Genomic DNA, 25,797 nt, shown 5'->3' with positions numbered 1-25,797 from the left:
AATAAATCTAAATGCTTACATCACTGGCGATGTCCCTGGATGCTTTGGCCGCTCGGACGGAAATGGCATCATTGCGCAGGTCGTAACCCTTCTTCTTGGCGTCTTCATTTGCCTGCTTGTACAGTTTCTGTAACAGGCCAAAACACCCGTTAAGAATAACCGACGTCGGCAAGTTTGAGCTCAAAGCGCAATTTGTTTGCTTACCGAGCTGTAGTTGTAACTGTTGGCTTTTGCGAGAACGACGTCCATGGCGTCAGGCATGACATGGATCAGGGTCTTCGCATGTTCCCAGGCGTCTATGTACGCTTTCTGCCATCACAAATGACAAGACCAACTGAAGTTGAATGTCCAATATATCGCATGCATTTTTTTCATTAAAAGTCTTTGGATGTCACACTGAAATTAATAATTGTTTGCTTTTTTTATTGATAACACCAAGCTGAGATTCTTTTTTTTTCCCCCCTCGCAATAGTTTTAACGATAGCAAATAGCCTCTTGCCCTTCCTAAACCCTTGACATATGGATTTTTGCCTGTTTTACTGTCGCTTCTCCTCTCCTCTTTCTTTCCTCTTCTTTTTCTCTTTGTAGCCCTTGGTGGAAAATGGATGGACGTCCCTGGTCTAAATCCTGCAGGACTGTATTTCTTCCTGAGATTATGACCTCATATGTAGTGATTGTAACGCATGAATACCTGGTTCATGACTTGAGCGTTCGCCTTGGCCAGCACCATGGGCATGTCCTCGGTTGAGAGCTTAAACTTGTAGTCGCTCGGGTGCTGGCGGTACTTCTGTTCACTCAGGATCTCACCGGCTTTCTTCACCTTCTCCACATTCAACGAACCAATCGGGATCCAGCCGACACCCTGCTGCGTCTTCAGGTCTTCCTTGTAAACATTCTGGCCAGGACGGAAAGGATTCAGTGAAGAATTATCCTCAAATTTATCAGAAAAACATAATTTCATTAGCATACGGTGCTCCCTCGCTACATGGCGAGTCATTGGTCGTGTCCCTGGAATTTTTTAAAATGTGTTTTCACACTATATGGTTTCTTTTTATAATACAAGTTGTCTGCTATTGCAGGTGGGCCTGGAACTTATCACTGCAAGAAATGGAGGTTCACTATATTCATTTTCATACATCACTCTGCAGGTTGTAGGCGTGTCTGGCTTGGCGAACGTCGTTGGAGTCGGGCAGGCAGGTCCAGTTATGCAGGCGGGTGATGTAGTTGGCGTGGTTGACTTGGATCTGGTTCTTCTTGGCCAGCTCGAAGGCCAGCATGTCCACAGGCAGGTTGAATCTGGTCTTGGACTTGTTGAAGTCCTTTTTGTAGAGGAAGTCGCTGGCGATTTTGGCGGAGTTCAGAGCCAGCATGAGGAGAGGGTCGTCGCGGATGCTGAGGGCCCCGATGTGGTGGCCGACCTGCTTGCGGTATCCGGTCTTGTACATGTACTGGGATAGGGATATGTCCGGGATTATTTGGAAGAAGAGATAAATTCGGTTGCACAATTGCATGAGTTGTTGTCAGATTGCGAATGTCAAATGACCCCCTCCCCAACAAAGACGTGAGCTTTGGCATTCACAATGCAGGTCTGAGGGCACTTTAACATTCATTTCAGTCAACAATAGAAGGCAGTATAATGTAAAAATGGTAGCCCCATGAGATAGCTAGAGCGACTAGAAAATTTTGGACTTAAATTCCCCTTTAGCTTTTTCCCATTGGGAACATTTCCACCCCTTTGAAACCTGAGCGATAAGTAGTATTCCTGTTAGGTTTGGTGAAAACCAAACGACTTACATCGCTCGCAATGTCTCTGGAAGCCTTAGCTGCGAGGATGGAAATGGCATCTTTGCCGAGTTCGTAGCCCTGCTTCTTGGCCTCCTGATATGCTTTCTTGTACAGCTTCTGAAGATACAGAAGATACACGTGTTGAAGCAGAAAATGGATCACAGAACCAAAGTGCTCACTTACCAAGCTGTAGTTCATGTTGTTGGCTTTTGCAAGGACGACATCCATCGCGTCTGGCAAGATGTGGATCATGGTCTTCTCGTTGTGCCATGCTTCCTGATATGCTTTCTAAAATAAACGCCGGACATAGCAGGTTATGAATGGCCAATCTATTGTAAAATGATCCGTCCTAATTAGGCTTTGTGCCACATTATCCTACCTTGTTCATGACCTTGGCGTTCGCCTTGGCCAGCACCATGGGCATATCCTCGGTTGAGACCTTAAACTTGTAGTTACTCGGGTGTTGGCGGTACTTCTGTTCACTCAGGATCTCACCGGCTTTCTTGACCTTTTCCACATCCACCGAACCAACGGGGACCCAGCCGACACCCTTCTGCAACTTCAGGTCTTCCTTGTAAACATTCTGGTCAGGACGGAAAGGATTGAGTGAAGAATTATCCTCAAATTTACAAACACATCATTTCATGAGTATACAGTGTTTCCTCGCGAGATTGCGGTTCATTGTTTGTACCCCGGGAATTTCTACATGGTTTTCTGCTATGACAGGTGGGTCTGGAACTTATCCCTGTAATAAACGGAGATTAAGTGTATTCATTTTCCTACATCACTCTGCAGATTGTAGGCGTGTCTGGCTTGGCGAACGTCGTTGGAGTCGGGGAGGCAGGTCCACTCGTGCAGGCGGGTGATGTAGTTGGCGTGGTTGACCTGGATCTGGTTCTTCTTAGCCAGCTCAAAGGCCAGCATGTCCACAGGCAGGTTGAATCTGGTCTTGGACTTGTTGAAGTCCTTTTTGTAGAGGAAGTCGCTGGCGATTTTGGCGGAGTTCAGAGCCAGCATGAGGAGAGGGTCGTCGCGGACGCTGAGGGCCCCGATGTGGTGGCCGACCTGCTTGCGGTATCCCGTCTTGTACAGGTACTTTGGAGGAAAAGACACATGTCGATGGTTACGTGGCAGAATCTAGGAAAACGGGAGCTCACTTGGAATAAATCTAAATGCTTACATCACTGGCGATGTCCCTGGATGCTTTGGCCGCTCGGACGGAAATGGCATCATTGCGCAGGTCGTAACCCTTCTTCTTGGCGTCTTCATTTGCCTGCTTGTACAGTTTCTGTAACAGGCCAAAACACCCGTTAAGAATAACCGACGTCGGCAAGTTTGAGCTCAAAGCGCAATTTGTTTGCTTACCGAGCTGTAGTTGTAACTGTTGGCTTTTGCGAGAACGACGTCCATGGCGTCAGGCATGACATGGATCAGGGTCTTCGCATTTTCCCAGGCGTCTTTGTACGCTTTCTGTCGTCACAAATAACAAGACCAACTTAAGTTGAATGTCCAAGATATCGCATACATTTTTTCATTAAAGATCTTTGGATGTCACGCTGAAATTCAAAATTGTTTGCTTTGTGATTGAAAACACCAAGTTGAGATTCTTTCTTTCTTTTCCTCACGATATTTTTATTTGGATGTTTGTCTTGTCCTTGTCCCAGGCTTGAGGGTAGGTGTGTAGTGTAACTGGCAAAACTTGGTCATCCTTGACCGCTGCTAAAAGCCTACCTTGTTCATGACCTGAGCGTTGGCTTTGGCCAGCACCATGGGCATGTCCTCGGTTGAGACCTTGAACTTGTAGTTGCTCGGGTGCTGGCGGTACTTCTGTTCATTCAGGATCTCACCGGCTTTCTTCACCTTCTCCACATCCAACGAACCAATGGGGATCCAACCAGTGCCCTGAAGTGCCTTCAGCTCTTCCTTATAGACCACCTGAATGAGACAAGAGGGTATTAACAGGTAATTAACAGACACGTATTCGCCTGAATTACCCTTTATATCTTAGACCGGGGTTCTCAAATGGTTTGTGTTGGCGAACCCCTTACACTTTCTGCTATAAAAAAATAGGACTCTATCAAGGGAGGAATGTTGAAACGTTTGCAGAATATCTGGTGCTCCCATTTTTTAATCTAGTTTTACATTTGCCAAAATAATCATTTTTATTACAACTACACTCACATCGCTCTGAAGATTGTAGGCATGTCTGGCTTGGCGAACGTCGTTGGAGTCGGGCAGGCAGGTCCAGTTGTGCAGCCGGGTGATGTAGTTGGCGTGGTTGACCTGGATCTGGTTCTTCTTGGCCAGCTCAAAGGACAGCATGTCCACTGGCAGGTGGAATCTGGTCTTGGACTGGTTGAAGTCCTTCTTATAGAGGGCGTCGCTAGCGATCTTGGCGGAGTTCAGGGCCAGCATGAGGAGAGGGTCGTCCTGGATGCTGAGGGCCCCGATGTGGTGGCCGACCTGCTTGCGGTATCCGGTCTTGTACTTGTACTGCGAGAAAACAAAGGTTTTGTCACAAACTGGCCGATAAGCAGAAGGGACAGTACCGATTGCAGCAGATTAGGGTCACTGACTTGGACATGTGGTAATAAATGAGGAAAGGGTGCTCATTGGATCTAAGGAGTACTGAAGTCTTGATGACAAAAGAAAAGGTGGAACGCGTGACAGAACTGAAAAGAAAAAGGCTGATCGGAATTGCGACTCTCTTTGGGAGTGATGCAGATGGACATAATCAGGAATGAGCTCCTCAGAGGGACACCAAAGACTTGAGGGTTTGGAGATGAAGCTAGAGAGGCCAGACTGAGATGGGGTTGGATGTGTGGAGTCGAGACACTGGATATATCGGTAGAAAGATTCTGATAATGGAGCTGCGTGGTAGGAGGCAAAGAAGAGGATTGACAAAGGAGATTGTATGGATGTGAAACTTGTAGCTAGCTGGAGTGAGAGCAGGAGATGCGGAGGACAGGGACAGACGCCAGAGGATGATTCGCTGAATAGGGTTAAGCTCAAAGTAAAAGAAGAAAAATACACTTACGTCACTTGCGATAATAGTTGAGGCTTTAGCAGCCTGCACGGAGATGGCATCGGCACGAAGGTTGTGACCCTTCTTCTTGGCACGCTCATTGTCCAGTTTGTACCGTTTCTAATGACAACAAGGACATCATGGCTTCAAATCATTTGGTCACAATGTGCAGCAACTGTGTGGTCACAAAACAATAGTTCTGAAGCCCTCACCTCACTGTAGTTTTTCCTATTTTCCCGAGCGAGAACAATGTCCATCGCGTCAGGCATGATGTGAATGGTTCGCTTGGCGTGGTCCCAGGCTTTGGTGTAAGATTGCTGGAAGCAGCAGTTTGAGTTGTCAGACACGAAAAACGGCAGGAACAGATCTTTTTGTCCCTTGCAGTACCTTATCCATGATCTGGTTGTTGGCGGAGGCCAGTGCCAGGTCCATGGAGTGCATGTCCTTGGTGAATTTGAAGGTGCTGGGATGCTGGCGGTACCCGTGGTCCCTTAGGATGTTGCCGGCTGTTCTGACTTTCTCCATATCCAGTGAGCCGACGGGAACCCAACCGATTCCTCGGACGTAGTTGCGATACTCACTCTTGTACTGGTTCTGTGGGGAAAAACGGTGGATGTTCCTCGTGTCAGTTATTCGTGGCTTTTCGCAGGGGTTGTAATGGATGATTACGGCACTCCAATTTTAGATCTTGAAGCTTCCCATCGGGTACTTACATCGCTGGCGATAGACTGCATGTTCCGGGCCAGTTCCAGGTTCATGGCATCAGGTAGGACGGTGTAGTGAGGGATAAGCCTCTTATATCCAGTCATGGTTTGCACGGACGAGGCGTGCTTGGCGTGGGCCACGCTCAACATGTCCACCGGCGAGTGGTACTTGAGCTTAGACTTGTGGTAGTCCTTCTTATAGTTCTTGTCGCTCTGCAACTTGGCCACCTCCATGTAGTGGACCAGCAGGGGGTCGTCCCGCAGGCTACGGAAGCCCACGTGGTGGCCTCGTGCCTTCTCGTAATCCAGTTTGTACTTGTACTGTAACATTAAAAAAAACAAACAAACAAAAAAAGACCAGGTCTTATAACACCAAATTGGCGAATTGGGGTATCGGTACTTATAAGTCAAGGTACCACTATAGTGACTTGAATTCCAGACTCACATTGCTGGCAATGTTGGTACCAGACTTGGCAGCCAGAATTGGGATGGCGTCTGCTCCGAGATTGTGGCCTCTGTTGGCCATTTCCAAAAGGCCAGCTTTGTACAGTTTCTGTAGAAGGAAGAAAGTAAATCATGCCGCGGAAATAAACGAGAATAGTCATCATTTCTCGTCTTACGTTGCTCATGTTGATGGCGTTGGCCTTGGCCAGGACAATCTCCGGAGCATCCGGCATGACGTGGACGTCCAGTTTGGCCTTTTCCCAAGCGGCCGTGTAAGCTTTCTGAAAAAGAATTCCACAATGAAATGAGCATTTTTGGTGGATGTAAGAGCGAGAGAGATCCATTTTACCGTGCCGCACCTTATTCATGATCTGATTGTTGGCCGTGGCCAGAGCCATGTCCATGGAGTCCATCAGTTTGCTGTACTTGAAGTTGGACGGGTGAGTGCGGTACTTGTTCTCGTTTAAGATGTCCCCGCCGACCTTGGCGGTTTCTACTGCGAGCGAGCCGATGGGGATCCAGCCCATACCTTTAACGCAGTTGTTCCAGTCGGACTTGTAATCGCACTGCAGAGAGAAAGATGTCATGAGTGAATGAAATGAATCTCAGACCTGAGTTTTAAAAGCCACTGGAACGACATTTTAAAAGATAGCCCAAAGCTATGACTCGTCTTCTTATTACCCTGAAGAACACTGGTGTCAAACTCAAGGCTTGCGGGCCATATGCGTATGCATTTTTTTTTACCCCCCACCCTTATGTTGACCAATATGACCTACTCCCACCTCTGAAAACGGCACTGGGCAAAAACTTGCATTTCCTTTAATCACAATAATGTACACTTCAACTTACATCACTAGACTGAGTGTTCATGGTACGAGCCAGCACAAAGTTCATGGCATCCGGGAGGAGAGCGTAGGTATGGAGGATCTTCCTGTAGCCAGTGTTGGTCTGCGCGGCCGAGGCCTGCTTGGCGTGGGCCAAGCTTAACATGTCCACCGGCGTGTGGTACTTGAGCTTGGCCTTGTGGTAATCCTTCTTGTAGTTCCTGTCGCTCTGCATCCTGGCCACCTCCATGTAGTGGACCAGCAGGGGGTCGTCCCGGAGGCTACGGAAGCCCACGTGGTGGCCTCGCGCCTTCTCGTAATCCAGTTTGTACTTAAACTGCAATGACGAGTTGAATAAGTAAGTTGATGATGCGTAGTGGTTTGCGGTGCAGTTTAGGAACTTTTTTTTTCGGACGTACGTTACTGGCGATATTTGTTCCTGACTTGGCGGCTACGATGGGAATGGCATCTGCTCTCAGATTGTAGCCCCTCTTGGCCATCTCTGCCACACCGGATTTGTAAAGTTTCTGCAAAAAAAATAAATAAAATAAAACAGTCCTTACATGGAGCACTGTTTTAACTATTGTTATTCTTGATTTGAAATTTTGAAGTGAAATTACATCGCTCATGGTGAGAGCATTGGCCTTGGCCAGGACAATCTCAGGAGAGTCCGGCATGACGTGGATGGTCCGTTTGTCCTTTTCCCAAGCAGCCGTGTAAGCTTTCTGAAAATAAAAATCGCAAGAGGAAAACATGAGCATTGGCAATGCAGGTGTTATTTGGCAAAAAACTTGGCCTCCGTTTAATTGGTTAACTTTGAGGCACCTTATCCATGATCTGGTTGTTGACGGTGGCCAGGGCGATGTCCATCGAGTCCATCAGCTTGCTGTACTTGAAGTTGGACGGGTGAGTGCGGTACTTGTTCTCGCTTAGGATATCACCACCAACCTTGGCAGTCTCTACCGCCAGCGAGCCAACCGGGATCCAGCCAACACCTTTGATGTAGTTGTTCCAGTCTGATTTGTAATCACACTGATGAGAGAAAGAAGTCACCTGTCAGTGGACTAAATCTCGGACCTGAATTTTAAAAATCCACCTAAAAGTCCAGATGAAAAATGCCGATGCTTGGGTGTCACATCGCACCGGTCCAAAAATCGCACAAAATCAAGGAAGAAATTCTGAAATTCAGTGTCGGTCTACAAATTCCGAAAGTCTTTTAGTTCCCAATGAGACTTCCGGAATTCTCCTTTCATAAGGTGTGTGATTACCGAGTCTTACCTGTACCAAACAAAAACTGGGAATTTGAATGTTAAGTCTTCAGACTTACTCGTGACTTGAGTGTGTGACCAAATCCCATCTCGGATATGTTGTGACCAAGATGGAGGGGGTGATTTGACTCACGCCTTGACGAACTGAACTTGAGGACACACTTACATCGCTAACTTGGGTGTTCATGGTACGAGCCAGCACGAAGTTCATGGCGTCCGGGAGGAGAGCGTTGGTATGGTGCATCGTCCTGTAGCCGGCCATGGTCTGTGCGGCCGAGGCCTGCTTGGCGTGGGCCAAGCTCAACATGTCCACCGGCGTGTGGTACTTGAGCTTGGCCTTGTGGTAGTCCTTCTTGTAGTTCCTGTCGCTCTGCATCTTGGCCAACTCCATGTAGTGGACCAGCAGGGGGTCGTCCTGCAGGCTCCGGAAGCCCACGTGGTGGCCTCGCCCTTTCTCAAAGTCTTTCTTGTATTGCACCTACGAAACACGGCAAGTGTGACTTTTTGTTGCAGGCGTCGGATATTGGATGGACAGTTGTGACATTTCTCGTCCGACTGTGTGACTTACTGTTTGTAGGGGCATGCTCACATCATATGCTTACTGTTCCTATACTTGTATTTTATTTATTAATTAATTTATTTTTTATAACTCAAATCCTTGCCTAGGTGCAGTTTTCAGGTGCATTGCATGACAGTTGTAATTGCTGCATGTTCTTGTTTTTTTTTTTTTTTTAACTTCTTATTTCTATACTTGTGATATACAGTACCGGTATATCATTAACCTCACTCTTCTAGTAGTTTTTCACTATTTGAGGCATTGGTGTGGGCTTTTGAGGCTATATATATTTAGTTGTAAAAAAAAAAAAAATCTAACCACATCAACTATTACTGTTGTGCACTTTTACTTTAGTTGGTCTATCAGTGTGTGAGAAGCATGCTTGCAGACCCGCACCGTATATATAATTGAAATCATTTCGGCTGTGAATTGGCTCGATATCATTAAAATTGAATTGAGTTTAAAGGGAGAGTGACGGTTTTACCCACATTGCTGGCAATATGTCTGCCGTGCTTGGCATGCTGAATGGGAATGGCATCGGATCTCAAGTCGTAGCCTTTAGCGATATCTTGGAGCCACTTTTGCTTGTACTGATTCTGCAGGGGACAAAACATACATTCAAACTTGTGTCCATCTTGTCAAAGAATGTGGCCAGAAATGTGGTCCTCTCACCTCACTGAGGGTATGAGCGTTAAATTTAGCCTGGATGAACTCAGGGTAGTCGGCCGGCAAGTTGTATGTATGCTTGAACTTCTCGCCAGAAGCTTTGTAAGCGGCCTGCGGGGAGGTGAAAATCATACAGGTGTAAAGATCATGTGACACAATTTGAACACAAAAGACTGTCGATCGAGTCACTCGTACGGGGTCCAGCTGTTTGGAATTGCTCAGAGCCAGGGACATGTTCATGCTGTCACTGGTGCTGGTGAACTTGAACGTGCTGGGATGCTGACGGTAGCTGATCTCGTCTAGGGCGGCTTTGGCAGCTTTGGCCTTCTCCACATCCAGAGAACCAATCGGAACCCACCCGGATCCTTTGTAGTAGTTCGTGTAGTCGGCTTTGTAAACAATCTGCACAGAACCAGAGAGATGATCTTTTTGAAACCCCGTTTTTCAGACTGGCAAGGTCGCAATCAAAAGCGAGAGCACGTACATCGCTCTGCATCTCCATCATGTCCTTGCAGCGGTGCAGTTGCAAGTTGTCGGGAAGAATCAAGTAGTCGTGAAGGTATGTCCTGTAGCCGATCATGGTCTGCACGGCCGAGCCGTGCTTGGCGTGGGCCACGCTCATCATGTCCACCGGCGTGTGGTACTTGAGCTTGGACTTGTGGTAGTCCTTCTTGTAGTTCTTGTCGCTCTGCATCTTGGCCACCTCCATGTAGTGGACCAGCAAGGGGTCGTCCTGCAGGCTACGGAAGCCCACGTGTTGACCCTTTGCCTTCTCGTGTGCCAGTTTGTACTTGTACTGCAAAAAAAAAAAAAAAAAGGGACGAAATCGCAGGTGGGAACAATTGAAGGCGCTGGGAGCGCGTTGACCACTCACATTGCTGGCGATGTCTCTGGAGGTCTTGGCTGCCACGATGGGGATGGCATCCTCTTTCATGTGATGTCCTTTGAGCAGATCTCGACGGTAAGTCTTGGTGTAGTAATTCTGAAAATGAACAGAGTGTGTATGTACAGCAGTATACCATTTTTTTACTTCAATTCAAAGGACATTGCGCTGCTCCTGCCGGTGTTGGCCACTTAGGGACAGAGCAAAAGGTCAAGGGAAGGCAGTTTTATTTATAAAGCACATTTCATACAAAAGGCAATTCAATGTGCTTCACAGAACCTAAAAGCATTTAAAAATAAAATGCTTACCAGCAAAGTAAAGAACTCAAATATGGCATGAAATTGATTTGAATGCATCAAAGACCTTGTGGGGAAGGTTATCATAGTTTTGAACCTGAATTTAAAATAATTTAAAACTTGAGGCTGACTTTGCTGCCTTCACACCTTATTCCATTTGCGTGCAGCATTACAGCTAAATGCTGCTTCACCATGTTTGCTTTGAAACTTGTGGGTTTCTCTTCAATTAGCATTTCTTTAATATATTCAGGACCCAAAGCATTCAGTTATTAATAGACTAGTCCCAGAATTTTGAAATCTATTCTACCCTTCATAAAAGCATACAGACACACATTCCGCAGTAAGGAGTACTTTTTTTGTCTTTCTTCACATCGGGTAAATAAATGCCTCTGAGCACTGTGATAGTGTCTGTCTACATGTGTTGCATTGTTTGTGAGCATTCCGCTGAAGTGACGGTATGTAGCTAACCTTGCTGATGTTGGCAGCATTGTATTTGGCTAGCACCAGTTCAGGAGCATCAACAGGAAGATTATAGGTATGCATGAACTTCTCGCCGCTGGCCTTGTAGTCTTTCTGCGGTCAGAAGCAGGAAACTGAGTCAAAAAAGTGTCAAGTGGTCTCCGGAGAAAGAGTTTTGTGAAGAAGGCGCTCACCGCGTTGAGAATCTGAGTGTTGGCCTTGACCAGCTCCATGTTCATGGAGTCAAGTGGGCTGGTGAACTTGAGGGTGTCCGGGTGCTGTCTGTATTTCTTCTCGTCCAAAGCCGCCCCAGCCGCCTTTGCCTGCTCCACCTCCAGGGAGCCGATCGGAACCCAACCGATTCCCTTGATGCAGTTCTCGTAATCCTGTTTGTACTGGTGCTAGAAAACCAAAAAAAGGATTTTGGTCCACTACCTAAAAAGCTAGGCTTGATTATCCCCATAAAGCAGTGGTGGGACGAGTATTTGGTACCTGGACTCTGGGACCTTCAATGAGGACCTAATTAACCTCCTAATCATTGCTAGCAATTGGGTAATTTTGTTACGAGAGTTAGCAACTTTTCAGACGACCTCAGCGACATTTCTTTCACCAGATTCAGTAACTTTTCAAAGATTTTTAGAAATCTTTTAAAATAAATGTTTTTTTTAGGCCCCCCCAAAACACACCTAGCAAGACACTTTAAACTGAATGGCCTGAAACGTTTAGAACTTACCTCACTGGTGTTGTAGTTCACGGTGCGAGCCCAATCCAGGTTCAAGGCATCTGGTAGGAGGCAGTACTTGTGGTGGGGTTGCTTGTAGCCAGTGTTGGTCTGCACGGCCGAGGCATGCTTGGCGTGGGCCACGCTCAACATGTCCACCGGCGTGTGGTACTTGAGCTTGACCTTGTGGTAGTCCTTCTTGTAGTTCTTGTCGCTCTGCATCTTGGCCACCTCCATGTAGTGGACCAGCAGGGGGTCGTCCTGCAGACTACGGAAACCCACGTGGTGGCCTCGATCCTTCTCGTACGCTTTCTTGTACTGCACCTGGAGGCGGGATTGCGGTGTTGTGCTTAGCAGAGATGGGGAACTCAAAAAGACGTCAATTTGAGGACTTCAAATATGCTTTTGATCAAATTAAGAGGACAAAACAGAGAATGGCAGCATGTAAGGTTCGCAAAATCAAAAATAATAGACACACTACAACATCTATCTTCATCGATATCTACAAAATCCACAAAGGCAGCCACATTAACTCCGCAGCATAGCTCATCGAAAGCAAGTCACACATTGATTAGGCTTCTTGTCCGTTATACGTTTAATTGAGAAGACAGACAAGTGACAGACAATAGAAAATGTTGTGTTCTGAATAGGGATGGGCCAATACCAAGTATCTGTGTTGGGCCGATACCGGCTTTATTTTCAGGTATCGAGTGCTCATGGAGGCTGTCGATACCAGCCACCAATACTTAAGGCAAAAAAAAAAAAAGGTTTATCGTTGGCACTATACTGTGGTAGTTTGAATCGGGGAATCATCATCTGCGTCAGAAAAGAAAGGTGTTTGTTGCAAAATTTGGGGGCATTGTTTCAAATTTGATATCTCAAAAATTTTAAAGGTATCAGTACTCTGTGTCGGTCAGTACTGAAAGAGTGAATATTTATCCTGGTATCGGCCTGGAAAAAAATGGTATCAAGCAGCCCTGGTTATGAATGTGTTTACACAATAACTAAAACAAATATTGGTTGCGACTGAGCAAATAATGACATGACTGAATTTAGTTGGGACTGGAATTTCTTGAAAGTTGGAGCTTCAAACTCGAGACTAATGACATACGTGACTTCCTCCTCCTTCTGGTGTTTAGACAACTGAGTTCGTTCGAGTGTTTCGTGTCTGTGTGCATTGTGAACGTACATCACTGGCAGCGTGTCTGGCAGCTTTGGCGGCAACAATGGGGATGGCGTCGAGCTGCAAGTCGTAGCCTTTAGCAATGATGTCCTGCCAGGCGTACTTGTAATAATTCTGAAATGGTGGACCGCAGACAGGATGAGTCAAAAAACAAATGTTCCGCCGAGATTGTGTCTTAGTCTTACGTTGCTGATGTTGTAGGCGTTGCATTTGGCCTGGACGAACTCGGGAATGTCAACCGGCAGGGAGTACTTCTGGTGGATGTCCTCCAGACCTTGCTTGTAGAACAGCTGTGCAAAACAAAGACCGGTTAGGAAAGAGTTGATTGAACGTGAGAGAGAAACGCGCTAATCGTAACTCACATCGCTCCTCTGGAGCTGGTTAACTTTGGCCTGCATCATGACGGGGTGGTCGTCGATGGACGTGAAGGGGATGGTGTCAGGGTGCCGTCTGTATTTTTTCTGCACAAAAAGAAAAAAAAAACGGTGTGGTGTAAAACTTTTCATGTGGCAGTTTCTCTGGATAGTTGCTGATTGTTGGACAAACCTCGTTAAGAATTTCCCCGGCATACTTGGCCTTTTCCACGTCCAAAGAGCCAAACGGCACCCATGGGGTCCCTTTGGTGTAGTTGTTGTAGTCAGATTTGTACTCGTTCTGAAGCGTGGAGTCACACATAGGAAAAGTACCAGACATTGTTGAGGTTGTGTCAGCACTTCCGAGGGCAGGATAAAAGTCACGAATAAGCTAGGTCGGCGGCGGACTCTCCAAAGAAAAAGATCCAGCAGGATAACAACAAAAGGCGGACTTTTTGTCATCGAGCTTGGTTCGGATCCGACTATACGTTGGTTTGTCCTTCATGAACTCATCATTTTTTGGTCGCTTTGGTTACTCTACTGCCGTTCCTAATTAGTGTGCCGACTCACGTCGCTCTGGATGATGTTGGCCTTCTTGGCCAGGTCCAGCAGCACGGCGTCATGGGGCAGGAAGAAGTTGGGGTTGATGCTGCGGTACCCGGCCATGGTGCTGACGGCCTGCGACTTCTTAGCCTGGGTGACGGACATCATGTCCAGAGGCGTGTGATACTTGGTCTTGATCTTTTCGTAGTCCTTTTTGTATTCTCGCTGCGGGAGAAGAACTCAAGTAAACAACACAGTTTTTGGCCTGACAGCAGTGGTTCTCAAACTGGAGTCCGGACAGCCGTAGCCTGTGAAGAGTCACGGCACCCGACGGGTTTGAGAAACAGAAATGACGAAACAAAAAGTTCGTTTACATCACTCTGGATTTTGGCCACGTGGACAGAGTGCAGGATCTTGGGATCATCATTAATGCTGAGAGCTCCGACCATCTGACCCTTGTTCTTCTCGTACTCCTTCTTGTATTTCACCTACAAGAAACCGGGGGGGGGGGGGGGGGTCCTGTGATTCAATTCTCACACTTTGAAGATTTGCCATGGGCACGCATACGTCGCTGGCGATGTTTGTGTGAGCCCGGGCGGCCAAGATGGGGATCGCGTCCTCCTTAATCTCAAACTTCTTGGCCTTGGTTCTCTCCCAGTCATATTTGTAGCAGTTCTGTCAAGGAGACGGCAGAATTCAGTGTATGGTCCTGTCACGTGTATATTCACGGTAACGTCTCGAGGCGGTAGCTTACGTCGCTCAGGTTGAAGGCGTTCACTCGGGATTGGACGAAGAAGGGGTCATCCGGAGGCAGGCTGTTCTTGTGCTTGGTCTCTTCGTAGTGCGCCTTGTAGTTGAGCTGTGAGGATGGCCAAACTCTTGAGTAAAGTACTCTCTCAATCGTTACGTTTCACTGAGGGATTAAAAAGTAAAAGGGCCTCGACCATGACCCCTTTCTAGGGGCTTTAAAGCCTAAAAGAGGAAGAGATTACTTTGGTTTACCTAAATTCAACTGTTTTTGACTTTGTAAAGTTTTGATGACCAGCTTTAAAAACCATTGTTCCATCATGATCTTCTTGTATATTTTGGGTGGTCTCACTCCGGTCATTTATTTTTACTCCCGCAGGAGAGCAGGACTGTGCCAGTGGACTTTGACTGTCCCAGCTCACTGCCTCTATTCTGAGTTTGCTAAATTTACTCCACAGGCAGACGGCTCTCGGGTTTCCATGGCCACAAGTGGACAGGTGGGCTTCCTGCATTTTGAAAAGTCATGGAGGATGTGACTCTCCAGTTCTGCCACGTGGCTAACGGAAAGGGCAAGGTTGAGAATCCGGACTCGGGGCGTGTCATACGTACGTCACTCAGCTGGTAGGCGTTGATGGCCGCCTGGACTAAAACTGGCGAGTCGGTCACTTGCGTGAATTTCACTTTGTCCGGATGCTGCCGGTAAACTTTCTGCAAAGAAAAGCTAGCGTAAGAAATCCACCGGAAGAGGGCCTAAATCCTGAGTCCTGAGTCCATGTCCCTTCCTCACATCCTTGCAATCCTCCAGCTTCCTGGTGGCTTCGTACTCGGCCGTGATGGTTTGAGGGAAGAAACACTGCGTTTTCATGTCTTCATAGTCGGCTTTGTACAGTCTCTGCGAAAACACAAGGATGCAAAATTGAGAGGTGAGATTTTTGGGAAGGAGTCAGCGGGTGGTTGGCAAGGAGAATAACCCCAACGAATCGAACCTCGTTCTTCAGCTCCTCCACTTGTTGGCAGTGGAGCATGTAAACATCCTCGTAGCTGCCCAGGTAGTGACCCTTTATTTCGTTGTCGTACTTCTCTTTGTAGCGCATCTGCAGAAAGACAAGGTGACGATTTATTAAAGAGCCATTCAACAAGAATGGAATTGTGAAGCTGTTAAAAAAAAAAGTGAAAGAGAGAAAGCATATTGCCATTCTTACATCCGTAAACTGTTTGAGAACCGAGTCCATTTGGAACTTGGGCGTATCGCAATAGTTGATGCTGAACCCTCGGGACTTCTCGTAGTTGTCCTTGTACACTTTCTGCAAAGATCGCCCCCCACAAAAAAACAAAAGCTCAACTATTTTACTTCTTGAGATGGGACTCTCCCTTTGAGTGTGGATGTGCAACACGTACGTCACTGAGGATGGTGCCGGCGTATCGGAGCTGCCTGAGTCGTGGGTTCTCGGTGGCCGGCAGTGTGTTGTAGTCGGACTGGGCCTTCGTCTCCTCGTACTCCTTCTTGTACTGGACCTGGACACGCAAACATGAACACGCTCATGTCATTGTTGCAGCAGTTTTTTTTTCCCCCTCACTGAATTAAATCATCCATCCATTTTCCGATCGCGGGTGGTGGCTCACGTCGCTGGCAGTGGCGCCCGCCTTCTTGTGGGTGTCGTAGACGGGCGTGTCGGTTTGCATGAAGTAGATTTGGTCTTTGGTGTCCTCGTGCTTTTGCGTGTATTTCCTCTGCAAGGGAAAGAAGCAAAGGTTCGTGCTAGCGTCTGCCACATGTGCTGGCTAGCTGTACATCCGTCCGTCCCAAAGTTATTGAAGCTCGCGGAAAGTACCGAAATAACTACAATTAAAATTGAAAGAGCGTTCTCGTGAACGAAATAAAATGAAAAGGCTTTTGAAAAAAAAAAAGAAGGCTAACTGCAATTGCATCCAACTAAAACTAATTCCAGGGAAATTGTCCATTGTTTTGGGGCGTGAGTTTAAATGTATTTATTTAACAATAATAATAATAATAATATTTATTAATGCTGTACGTTGGAGAGGAAGGAAGGTCAAACAGTCGTCTGAGAATTGTGTGCGTCTGTGTGTCTTACATTGCTGAGGTTGTCCATGGCTGCCCTGGCCATGGCCACGTCAAAGTAGGGCGTCTCGCACCATTGACCCTTCACGTCTTCGTTGTACGCCTCCTTGTACTTGAGCTGGGGGGAGTAAGTTCAAAAGCGACATCAAAACATGTATCTTCAAAGATGACTTGTTTCTTTTTTGAAGGAGTTTGGGGAGTAGAAAAGAAAAAAAAACTTGAAATGTTGATTTTTCAAGACATTTTTTAAATAAAACGCTTTCTTGTGAAAAACACAAAGCAAGTGATTTTGTTTTTTATTTAATGTGGAAAAGATTAAGTAACACAATACTGTACATGCTTCTGAGTTTGTCAGATTTTCTTTTTTTTTTGTAATTTGTATTTTGGGGGATTCGATGTCATACAACTCGCAACATTTGGCGATCCATAATTAAAACCAAAACATTTCAATGTTTAAAAAAAATTTCTGAGCTTAATGTTTCCAATTTTCTCATCTCAAGGTTTTGTGATAATATTAATGAGTATTGTTTGTTCTTTTGTTGTAAACAAAAAATTGATATATAGATAAATGTTGTAGATGTATTTTGTTACAGTATGATACAAATTACAAGTTATGATTACAAAAAAAAAAAAAAAAAAAGGCAACATTTGAAAATGTGAAAAAAAAAAGATGTGCTTACATCGCTGCGCTGGTCCGAGGCTATCCTGGCCAGCTCCACCTCGGGGGGGTCGGCCAGGCTGGTGAACTCGGCCATGCGCTTCTCGTGCCCTTTCTTGTACTGGATCTGAAATCGGCGCCCTCAGAACGTCAGCAAAACAACCCCATTGTGAGCAAAATATTTGGTGGCGACGGACTTACGTCACTGAGCGCCTCCTGAGCCTTGGCCACCCGACGCAGTTCGAGGCTGTCGGTGTACGGGCAGAACATGGTCTTCTCCTCGTCCCAGTCCTCCGTGTACATTTTCTACACCGCCACAATCCACACGCACATCACGAAAATACACATTTATGATTCAAATACAATGAGTACTTTTTCATAGTTATGGTAAAAGCAACAACAAAAAATAAAGTCTCACTTTGCTGTAGTTGGCGGCATTCTTCACAGCCAAAACCAGTTCTGGGGCATCTGGAGGCAGATGGTACTTGTCCTTGATCTCATCCCACTTCTGCCGGTAGAGGACCTACGCGGGCGAATGTGGGTTATTGGCGGTTTCTGTGGAGCTTTATGTGACTTGCGCTCAGCGGACCCACCTTGCTGATGAGGTCCGACACGTGCTTGACATGGGCGATCTCTTGTGCCTCGCCATCGTACAAGCTGCCCGTCTTGGACTTGTTGCCCTCCATGCGGTATTTGATCTGTGGATGCAACGCTGCAAGTCAACCGTCCACTTGGCCATAAATTAATAGGACCGCCAGAATGGGCTCACCAAATTTTGTACTTTAGCAGGAGAGGGATTTAGACAAATAGAATTTTACTTATCCTAATATGCGGATACAGCAGCACTTAAACTGACAAAAACGGTGCAAAAATGGGCTGCCCTTTGCGTTTCAAAATTGGAACAAAACTATTTAAATTTTGATCTGAAAGATAACCCTTGTCTCAATTTATTTCTGCATTCAACATTTAAAAAAAATGACAAGAATGGAGTTGACGAGACCAATGACAACAACACCAGCAAGAGTGCGACTAATGACACAAACAACAACACTAGTACCAACATCAAAAGCAACAGCAATTCCAGAAATACTAACAACAATGACAGAAATAACAGCAACACCGCCAGCAACGACAAGGACAGCAGCAACAAAAAAGCAACAACAATTACGACAATAGCAACAACAGCAGCAAAAAAAAAAAAAAACTTACAATAGCAGTAAAAATAACATCGATAATGACAACAGCAGAAACAACAGAGACAAAACTGACAACAACAGCAAACAACAATGATTGCAACAATAATGACAACAACAACACCGGCAACAAAAACAACAGAAATTAGAGCAACAACAGTGATGACAACAGCTCCAACAAAGATGGCAACAATGACAATTGATGCAACCACTACAAAGTACAGCAACAGCAGCAACAAGAGCAGCAGCAAAAATTACAGCAAAAAAACAAACAAAACAAAAACAACAACTACAGCAACAACAAAGGCAACAACAGCAACAACAAGGAGGTCAAGAAGAACCATATGGTCCCTGTGCGGCCACTCGTCGACGTACCTCACTGAGCTGCTCCTGAGCCTTGCGGATGCGAATCATCTCGGGCGTGTCCGTGGTGACGGCGGGAGGTTTCCCTCTGGACTTGTCGTAGGCCTGCCGATATTTGTTCTGCATGGCGGAGCAAAAGAGACAAGCGATGAGGGCGCAAAGAAAGTGTTGTGAGCGGAAAGAAGGAGAGCGGCAAGTGGTGGCTCACGTAGCTGAACTGGTCCAACATCTTCTGGCTGTGTTCCAGATACGGGGTCATGAACTTGGACGTGTCCACTTTCACCTTTTTCACCACTTTCCTGGTGGGCAAGCCCGACTGGCGGAAGGCAAAATGCAAGTCACAAACGCAAACGCACGTCGCTCGCGCGCTTTGCTGTCACTCAAAATAAACATGCAGGAAGGCACATTCGGATTTGCGCTGAGATTTTTTGAGGGGAAAGTGTTCAATTGATTTTTTTTAAAAAATACAGATGTCATTATTTCAAGGAAAATAAGTTGTTATTTTAAAGGGGAAGTCAAGTCAAAACATTTCTTTCCAATAATATGTTCTATGCGACACCCACTTGACTTAACACGGGATTCAGATGAATATTGGTGTGTGGAATATGAATTAAGCAGCAAAATTCGCCTGTTTTTACTCTTCATACAGGTTGGCCATTTTGGCTCGGGACTCAGGTAACAGGTGAGCCGTGATTGGTCGTTCCCTGAGCCGTGAGGGACTGTGATGTCATTTTCAGTCAACAGAAAGTGGCAAAATGGCCGCCTCCTGAGATGAATGAAAACCGCTGGATTTTGCTGCTTGATTCCTATTCCACAAACGTAATATTAATCAGAATGCCAATTTTAGGTTCAAGGAGGCACATACAACATATTGTAAAGAACATTTTTGACAGGACGTGATCGGAGTCAGGCTGTATCGTTTGAGATCCAAAAAAATTATGTAATTAATTAATTAATAATGTACAAATGTACAATACAAAAAGAAAATCAATTAGAAATAATATTTGAGAGGAAATGCATTTTTGAAACACGTTTCAGAATATTACACAAAAAAGTTGTATCGTTAAAAAAAAATAATAACCTTACAAGAATAAGGTTGCAACAATATGAGAATTGCCATTTTTTTACATAAACAGAAATAACATTTTCGGAAAGAGAAACGGTGTATGTATTTGTAAAGCAAAGTCGTAGTAAAATGACGATAAAGTAAAAAAAAATGGCTTGATCTAACAATTGAAAACCTCTTCCTTAAATGAAATTAAATTGCATCGTGAGCACAGGATTAGCTGACGTCTCAGTCAGGCTCCATGCACTAGGGAAGCGGCCCATATATATTCCACATTCATTTCACAAATGAGCCTTCATCAAAACCGCCAGTTATCAACTGACGCCGAGCAGCACAAGGTAGCTAGCGAGCAAGCTAGCCGGGAAACGTTGAAACGGAGCTTGCGCAAGACAAAGCGGGCTGGTAGGTCGTGCCATTCTGCTGTAATTTACCTGATGTTCGCGGTGATGAGGTTCATGAGGTTGATGATGTTGATGATGAGTGTGGTGCTCGTGAGTGACGTGTGTCGTCGTTGGCATCTGCTCAACACATCGCACAAATCATACAACACACTCTGGCCTTGCACGACATGGAAGAAGAAACACACTGTGCTTTGCATGTGACGGCGTACAGGCCGATTCATACTCAGTTCTGGTGTCCAGAAGGCGCTAATACTAAATTGCTATCGTGCTAATTCAAATGTGGCCGTCGAAATGTCACGATTAGTTAAGAGCAAAAGGAATCACTCGCTTCCAAAGGATTTTATCAGAAAAGAAATAAGGGTTTGTTTTATTGAACACCTTTGAGAAAGAAAAAAGGCTTGTGATGACTTATGGAAATAAAACAGAACTGTGACCTCTTCTTTTAATTAAAAAATAATAATAATCTATATTTCTTGTAAACTCGTCTAGATAATCATCGGTTGTGACCTAAAATGGAAAAAAAATCAGGATTTCTCTTTTCTAAAAAACATCAGGTCTGATTGTGAGTTCTCTGGAAAAAAAATGGATTGTTCTCTTCTATGAAAAATCTGGTCTGATTGAGTCTCATTCTAAAAGGAAAAAAAAATAGGAATTGTTGTCTCACCTGAGGGAAAATAAACAGTTTGAGTGTGAGTTCTTCTAAGAAAAATCGAGATTGGTTGTAAACTCTTCTAAATAAAAAGCGGGAGCTCAGGTGACTTCCATTCTATTTTGGATTGTAATTTCCAATCTGTCCGTGCCTGTCATCCAGTTTTGCCAACTATATTTAGCCATTTTCAGACCCCCCTCCTCAAAAAGGCCACCGGCGAAAAATCGAGCAACGTTTCTGTAACACCGGCCCAGCTGCCGTCAGAGCACAAGTGGCCATGATGAAACATAAAAATGGAAGAATATCAATTCTACCGATGATTCCTTCCCACACCAGAGCTGAGAGAAAAGACATCTGCAGCACCATCGCCATCATTTTACAACAATATTTGTATCAGAGCTCGTTATGTGAATTTAATAGACAGGAGAGAACCATGAGAGTTCCACACTAAAAGTGACACATATTGTTGACGATAAATCAAATAACCACTTTTTTAATGATAGAAATGAATTAATATACAAAATAAAAAGACAAACACGACTTGACAAGAGCTAAAAAAAATTTAGGTAAAAAGAGTTTAATTGAAATAACGGTTAAAAAAAAAAGACCCTCAACAAAAATAACGGCGGCAATCAGCGTCCACAATCTTTACAGGTGGCTGAAAATCAAACGTCCACAACCAAGGTGTTGTTTCACATGTGAAACGTTCAAATGGTTCTCTCCTTTCTTTGTATTCCAAACGAGGCATTTGTTCTCCACAGTGTAGATGAAAGTGCAAGTGAAAGCAGAGTGTATTGTTTTGTTTTTTTTCCTCTCTCTCTTTCGCCGCCTCCCAACCCCAAAACAAACTGTTTAGCATCTTTTTGGCAACTAAAGATGCTAAAACCTTGTCCGCACGACGGGTTACAAGAGAGACGGACCGACGGATGACGCCTGCGTTCGATCTCCCTCATAAGACGTCATTGAGGCAAATACCAGGACGACTTTAGTCCTATTTCGCCAGGAAATAAGAGACTAATTGATCGCCCTTCTGTTTTCACTCTTCCATTGGACACTGAGTCTGAGACGGTGACGCATGGTCCGCAACGTGCGTCAGGGTTCAAGGACCGTCACAGTGAATACAACATCAAAAATCAAAAGATGACATGAAGGTTTTGACATGAGACAAAAGGCAGAGGGGAAATGGGTGAAAAATTTTCAAATCAACATGTTAAAAAAAAAAAAAAAAGGTGTTGAGTCAAATATAGGCTGAAATGCACAAAACAATTTGTTTGTCTAATCAGCACAAAAACAGATTTCCCGATATCCGGACATGAAATTCTGAGCTGTGAAGTGAATTTTACCGTGCTTATTTCTTGTTTAAAACATTCGGGCCAATCAGTGTCAACTTTGAAACATTTTTCAATACTTTGACAAGAACACAACTGTCACGTGAAATAGAACAATTGCCAACCAGGAAGAAGACATTGTCATCTTCCTATAAAATGGCGACCGCCCGACAATTGTCGCCATAAAAAAGAAAAAAAAATTTCCTCAGCAATTTGCTCGTAAAAAAGTTTTGGTCAAGAATCTTAAGAATTAAAAACATGCTCAAGATGTTTTCAAAATGTCACGAGGCATGAAATGATTGCTAATTGCTAAAATACATTAGCATAACAAAGAGCTAATCGCTACCTCCTTTTTTTCCCCTTTCGACAATTTGCTCGTCAAAACGTCGGGGCGACGGTCGCATGCATTAAAATCACATATGATATGTTTGCGACTAACAAGTCAGTCTAGGAACTAGGTCAGTTTTAACCTTTGCTAGATTCTCAACGTTAGTGAAGTTGAACAGACATGAAGATGAACAACAACAAAAAAATCATCAAATGTGTAGCGAGCGGGATTTATGAAGTGTAATGTGATCATTTTTTTTCAAGTCAAGTCAAATTTTTCACAATGACTCAGGCCGAAGTCATGTTTGAGCTTTTTTCAGTCTGCGTTTCGGATGTCCTGTTGAACTGTTCTATCTCTCACAGGTTCGTCCTGGTACTATGTGAGGTTTATATCACACGTATCACTCTTCATTGTTGATAGTCGACACTAAACCAGACTACGAGACCAGAATAAGCAACAAACTAGCCAAGTGACAGCGTAAAAACATTGAAATAACAAGAACGATTTTCAAAGTTCCAAATGATGCTGCCATACCACACAGATGATACAGCACGCTAACTTTAACAGTCTTTTGAATTTGAGCCAGTTGGCCTCATCTCACCGAAACGGAATCCTGCTGCCCCAAAGTCACTATTCATAGGACTCATGCAGCGAGACGGGCCTTTGAACTGAAACTGAAAAATGTCGTGCATTTTTTTCACTTACCTCATCCAAAACTTCCTCTTCCTCCTCTTCTTCTTCCTCCTCTTCCTCCTCCTCCACCACTTCTTCTTCTCCCTCTTCTACCTCTTCCCCTTCCACCTCGTATTCCTCCTCCCATTCCTCCACGTACTCCACGATACGATGCGACATCTTGAGACCCCTTCAGAGGCTCTACGCAAAGAAGATCTTTCAGGACTTTGACTTGGACACTGGGGGTGATATTTCAAGGGCCAGAAAGGTACCAGAGAAAGATTCCTGTCGTGTCTTCTTGACTCCGCAAGTCACCGGCCATCCACTAGGTTCCGGAGTCCTTTAATCACACTTTTCTTTTTGCCCTAAAACCACAAAAAAAAGTGTGAGCGTTGAGTGAATGAGTAAAGGTATGTATCCTGAACTACCACCACAAATCTAACTCCTCCCCCATTTGACGAGCGGTGACAGCTGCAGCCTCAGCTATTTGACATGTAAACCAATGCCGCAGCCCGATTGGGGGGCCGGCTCGGGCGAACCGTGATGCCATCCCTTCTGAGGCTACGGTTTAAATATAGGACTCACTTTTTTTAGCACGACAAACCAACTTTTTTTCAATTAAAATTGGGGGACGTTGAATGAAAACCAGAAGACAAACTGCTAGTCTTGGCTACCAAATGCCACCATCCAAAAGCACCATTAGGTTCAGTTCTGTATCAGGCTCAGTTCCAGGTGGTCCCACTGGATTAGTCCAATGAGGGATGCAAAAAAAAGCCATGCAGACCAGAAAGAGAAACCCCAAGCTTTTCTCCAGTTTTTTTGCTCGCTTACCAGTTAGCGTTTTATTGGTCTCCCAAAAGCCGCCAAAGCCTCCCCCCAAGGTTCCCTCCAGAGAAACGATGGGTGACAGAGTCACAGCTGAGGCTACTTCTACCCAGGTGGTCATGTGGTGCTTGCGGCCAATCGCAAAGCGGGGGCGCTCGGGTTTCAAACGCTAAATATACCAAAAGAGATCCCCTTTGGGGAAGAGCAGCTGTTGGGAGGCCGAATGCATCAGCAGAGCAAAAAAGTAGACTGATTGGGTTGTTGATAAAATGCTTTTAGAGGTTTGGGGGTGGGGGGTGGAAGGGGTGTTGTTAGAAGGTCTCAGGAGGTGGTAGAGACAGTCACAGGTTGGTGCACGTCCAGTTAGAGAATCCGTGGAAGCCACCCCACTGGATCAGGTCTGGAATGAGGTCAGACAGACGCCAAGATCCAAATTACGTCACAGGATAAAATAAAAGACTCCACCGAGGCCTCATTAAACATTTATCACGTGTGAAATCAACGTGTGAAGAACATAACAGATGAAACCGTCATCATCATAACATATTAAATGTAGTCAGTGTTCACTTGCTGAAAAAGAAAACCGTAATAAGATCTTACATGACACATTCTGATGAGATGGACACGTCTGACAGGTTGTGGAATCTGGATATGATGTGTATTAAATTTGACTCCAAGGAATCCACCCTCGCCGTACACATTTTGCAGAAACTGAGTACGATAGGATTTATTTGGTTCATGTTCAACATCAAAGCGGACAGGATCGTTTTCTGTTTTATACAGTATTTTGGTTTTGTCACTTGTGCATGGAAAAAAAAAAAAATGCGGTCATATCTGGATGAAACTTGACATCGAATAGGATTGTACATGTTGCGTTTACATTGCTGCTATATGCAAAAACTAGATCGGATCTGGATTAAACTTCATACAGCATATTTTCACCCCCCAAAAAGTTTATATCACAATGGGTGCACGACAGGAAAAATGACAATTGCCTTGAGGATGTTTGAGGGGTTTGTCAAGATCTCAGTCAAGGTGGAGAAGAGCTCAAGAAGGTTCAAGCAGAGTCCGATGCCATTTTGAATGAATCCTTAGATAAAACATTTGTCACGTGAAATGTCCTTTTCTGGAATAAACATTACCGGATCTTGCAGAAACACATTTAACTGATCTAATGAGACTGAACTGACTGAAAATATATTTTGTACTTGTATTTACTTTGAACTCAAATAAACCATTTGTATCGCATCAGGATTAAAAGTGACATTATAGCTTCTGATAAATTAATTCAATACAAAGCAATTGCAGTAGCTCAAGTGAGCTTTGAAGGACACCTGGAAATAGTCTGCCCCTCAAATCATGACCACAAACCTATAACTTTCAGGCAGTGTTGCTCGAGACTTTTTTTGTAGTCTGCTCATGATAGACGTACCTACTGAATTTCAGGTTGCGAAGTAAAACTGGCTTTGTGGGATGAACTTTCTATAAAGGAGCCCTGGAAAATGACCCCAAAAGGTCTGCTTCAAATCCAACGTGGCCGACATCGCATGTCTTTTCAAGCTTGGTTCTTGAGACTTTTTTTGTGGGTCTACTCATGATAGACGAGGCTAACAAATGTCACATTGCCAAGTGAAACTATCTTCTGGGACTGGATTTTCCGCCAAAATTCACAAGCTGAAAAAACACAAGTGGTAAACACCGCAGCTGATGAGGGGACAAAAACAAAAACAGAGATGACTGTTCATGTTTTTTTTGTAGGTGATGTCAGAAGCCCAAA

At 44.9% G+C, this 25,797-nt stretch overlaps 1 protein-coding gene across 1 annotated transcript in view; it reads right to left on the bottom strand.

Moving 5' to 3' along the window:
* neb (nebulin) overlaps window positions 1-24,081 on the bottom strand; it is a 59,676-nt gene extending 35,595 nt beyond the window's left edge. Inside the window, exons 1-57 of the mRNA XM_086123386.1 lie at window positions 24,027-24,081; window positions 23,468-23,560; window positions 23,229-23,396; window positions 20,249-20,335; window positions 18,960-19,067; window positions 18,764-18,871; window positions 17,789-17,893; window positions 17,614-17,718; window positions 17,397-17,501; window positions 17,218-17,322; window positions 16,551-16,655; window positions 16,081-16,188; window positions 15,856-15,972; window positions 15,660-15,761; window positions 15,444-15,551; window positions 15,245-15,349; window positions 15,067-15,165; window positions 14,465-14,569; window positions 14,278-14,385; window positions 14,085-14,198; window positions 13,738-13,935; window positions 13,361-13,468; window positions 13,177-13,275; window positions 13,000-13,104; window positions 12,821-12,928; window positions 11,644-11,955; window positions 11,105-11,311; window positions 10,920-11,024; window positions 10,147-10,254; window positions 9,757-10,068; window positions 9,468-9,674; window positions 9,279-9,383; window positions 9,095-9,202; window positions 8,217-8,528; window positions 7,608-7,814; window positions 7,403-7,507; window positions 7,202-7,309; window positions 6,808-7,119; window positions 6,318-6,524; window positions 6,135-6,239; window positions 5,960-6,067; window positions 5,524-5,835; window positions 5,198-5,404; window positions 5,023-5,127; window positions 4,823-4,930; window positions 3,967-4,278; window positions 3,517-3,720; window positions 3,151-3,255; window positions 2,966-3,073; window positions 2,569-2,880; window positions 2,165-2,368; window positions 1,969-2,073; window positions 1,795-1,902; window positions 1,137-1,448; window positions 692-895; window positions 205-309; window positions 20-127 (exon numbers count right to left, since the gene is read on the bottom strand). Coding sequence (XP_085979512.1) covers window positions 20-127; window positions 205-309; window positions 692-895; window positions 1,137-1,448; window positions 1,795-1,902; window positions 1,969-2,073; window positions 2,165-2,368; window positions 2,569-2,880; window positions 2,966-3,073; window positions 3,151-3,255; window positions 3,517-3,720; window positions 3,967-4,278; window positions 4,823-4,930; window positions 5,023-5,127; window positions 5,198-5,404; window positions 5,524-5,835; window positions 5,960-6,067; window positions 6,135-6,239; window positions 6,318-6,524; window positions 6,808-7,119; window positions 7,202-7,309; window positions 7,403-7,507; window positions 7,608-7,814; window positions 8,217-8,528; window positions 9,095-9,202; window positions 9,279-9,383; window positions 9,468-9,674; window positions 9,757-10,068; window positions 10,147-10,254; window positions 10,920-11,024; window positions 11,105-11,311; window positions 11,644-11,955; window positions 12,821-12,928; window positions 13,000-13,104; window positions 13,177-13,275; window positions 13,361-13,468; window positions 13,738-13,935; window positions 14,085-14,198; window positions 14,278-14,385; window positions 14,465-14,569; window positions 15,067-15,165; window positions 15,245-15,349; window positions 15,444-15,551; window positions 15,660-15,761; window positions 15,856-15,972; window positions 16,081-16,188; window positions 16,551-16,655; window positions 17,218-17,322; window positions 17,397-17,501; window positions 17,614-17,718; window positions 17,789-17,893; window positions 18,764-18,871; window positions 18,960-19,067; window positions 20,249-20,335; window positions 23,229-23,375 — 8,406 coding nt within the window. The 5' untranslated portion in view covers window positions 23,376-23,396; window positions 23,468-23,560; window positions 24,027-24,081. The remainder of the gene's footprint in view (window positions 1-19; window positions 128-204; window positions 310-691; window positions 896-1,136; window positions 1,449-1,794; window positions 1,903-1,968; window positions 2,074-2,164; window positions 2,369-2,568; window positions 2,881-2,965; window positions 3,074-3,150; window positions 3,256-3,516; window positions 3,721-3,966; window positions 4,279-4,822; window positions 4,931-5,022; window positions 5,128-5,197; window positions 5,405-5,523; window positions 5,836-5,959; window positions 6,068-6,134; window positions 6,240-6,317; window positions 6,525-6,807; window positions 7,120-7,201; window positions 7,310-7,402; window positions 7,508-7,607; window positions 7,815-8,216; window positions 8,529-9,094; window positions 9,203-9,278; window positions 9,384-9,467; window positions 9,675-9,756; window positions 10,069-10,146; window positions 10,255-10,919; window positions 11,025-11,104; window positions 11,312-11,643; window positions 11,956-12,820; window positions 12,929-12,999; window positions 13,105-13,176; window positions 13,276-13,360; window positions 13,469-13,737; window positions 13,936-14,084; window positions 14,199-14,277; window positions 14,386-14,464; window positions 14,570-15,066; window positions 15,166-15,244; window positions 15,350-15,443; window positions 15,552-15,659; window positions 15,762-15,855; window positions 15,973-16,080; window positions 16,189-16,550; window positions 16,656-17,217; window positions 17,323-17,396; window positions 17,502-17,613; window positions 17,719-17,788; window positions 17,894-18,763; window positions 18,872-18,959; window positions 19,068-20,248; window positions 20,336-23,228; window positions 23,397-23,467; window positions 23,561-24,026) is intronic.
* Window positions 24,082-25,797: the final 1,716 nt, after the last annotated feature.

This window comes from Hippocampus guttulatus, chromosome 11, assembly GCF_054856545.1.
Source record: "Hippocampus guttulatus isolate MCC_2025c chromosome 11, RoL_Hgut_1.0, whole genome shotgun sequence".
Classification (NCBI taxonomy): Eukaryota; Metazoa; Chordata; class Actinopteri; order Syngnathiformes; family Syngnathidae; genus Hippocampus; species Hippocampus guttulatus.
Note: the sequence above shows the minus strand (reverse complement) of the source record. Positions and strands in the feature narration are given on the sequence as shown.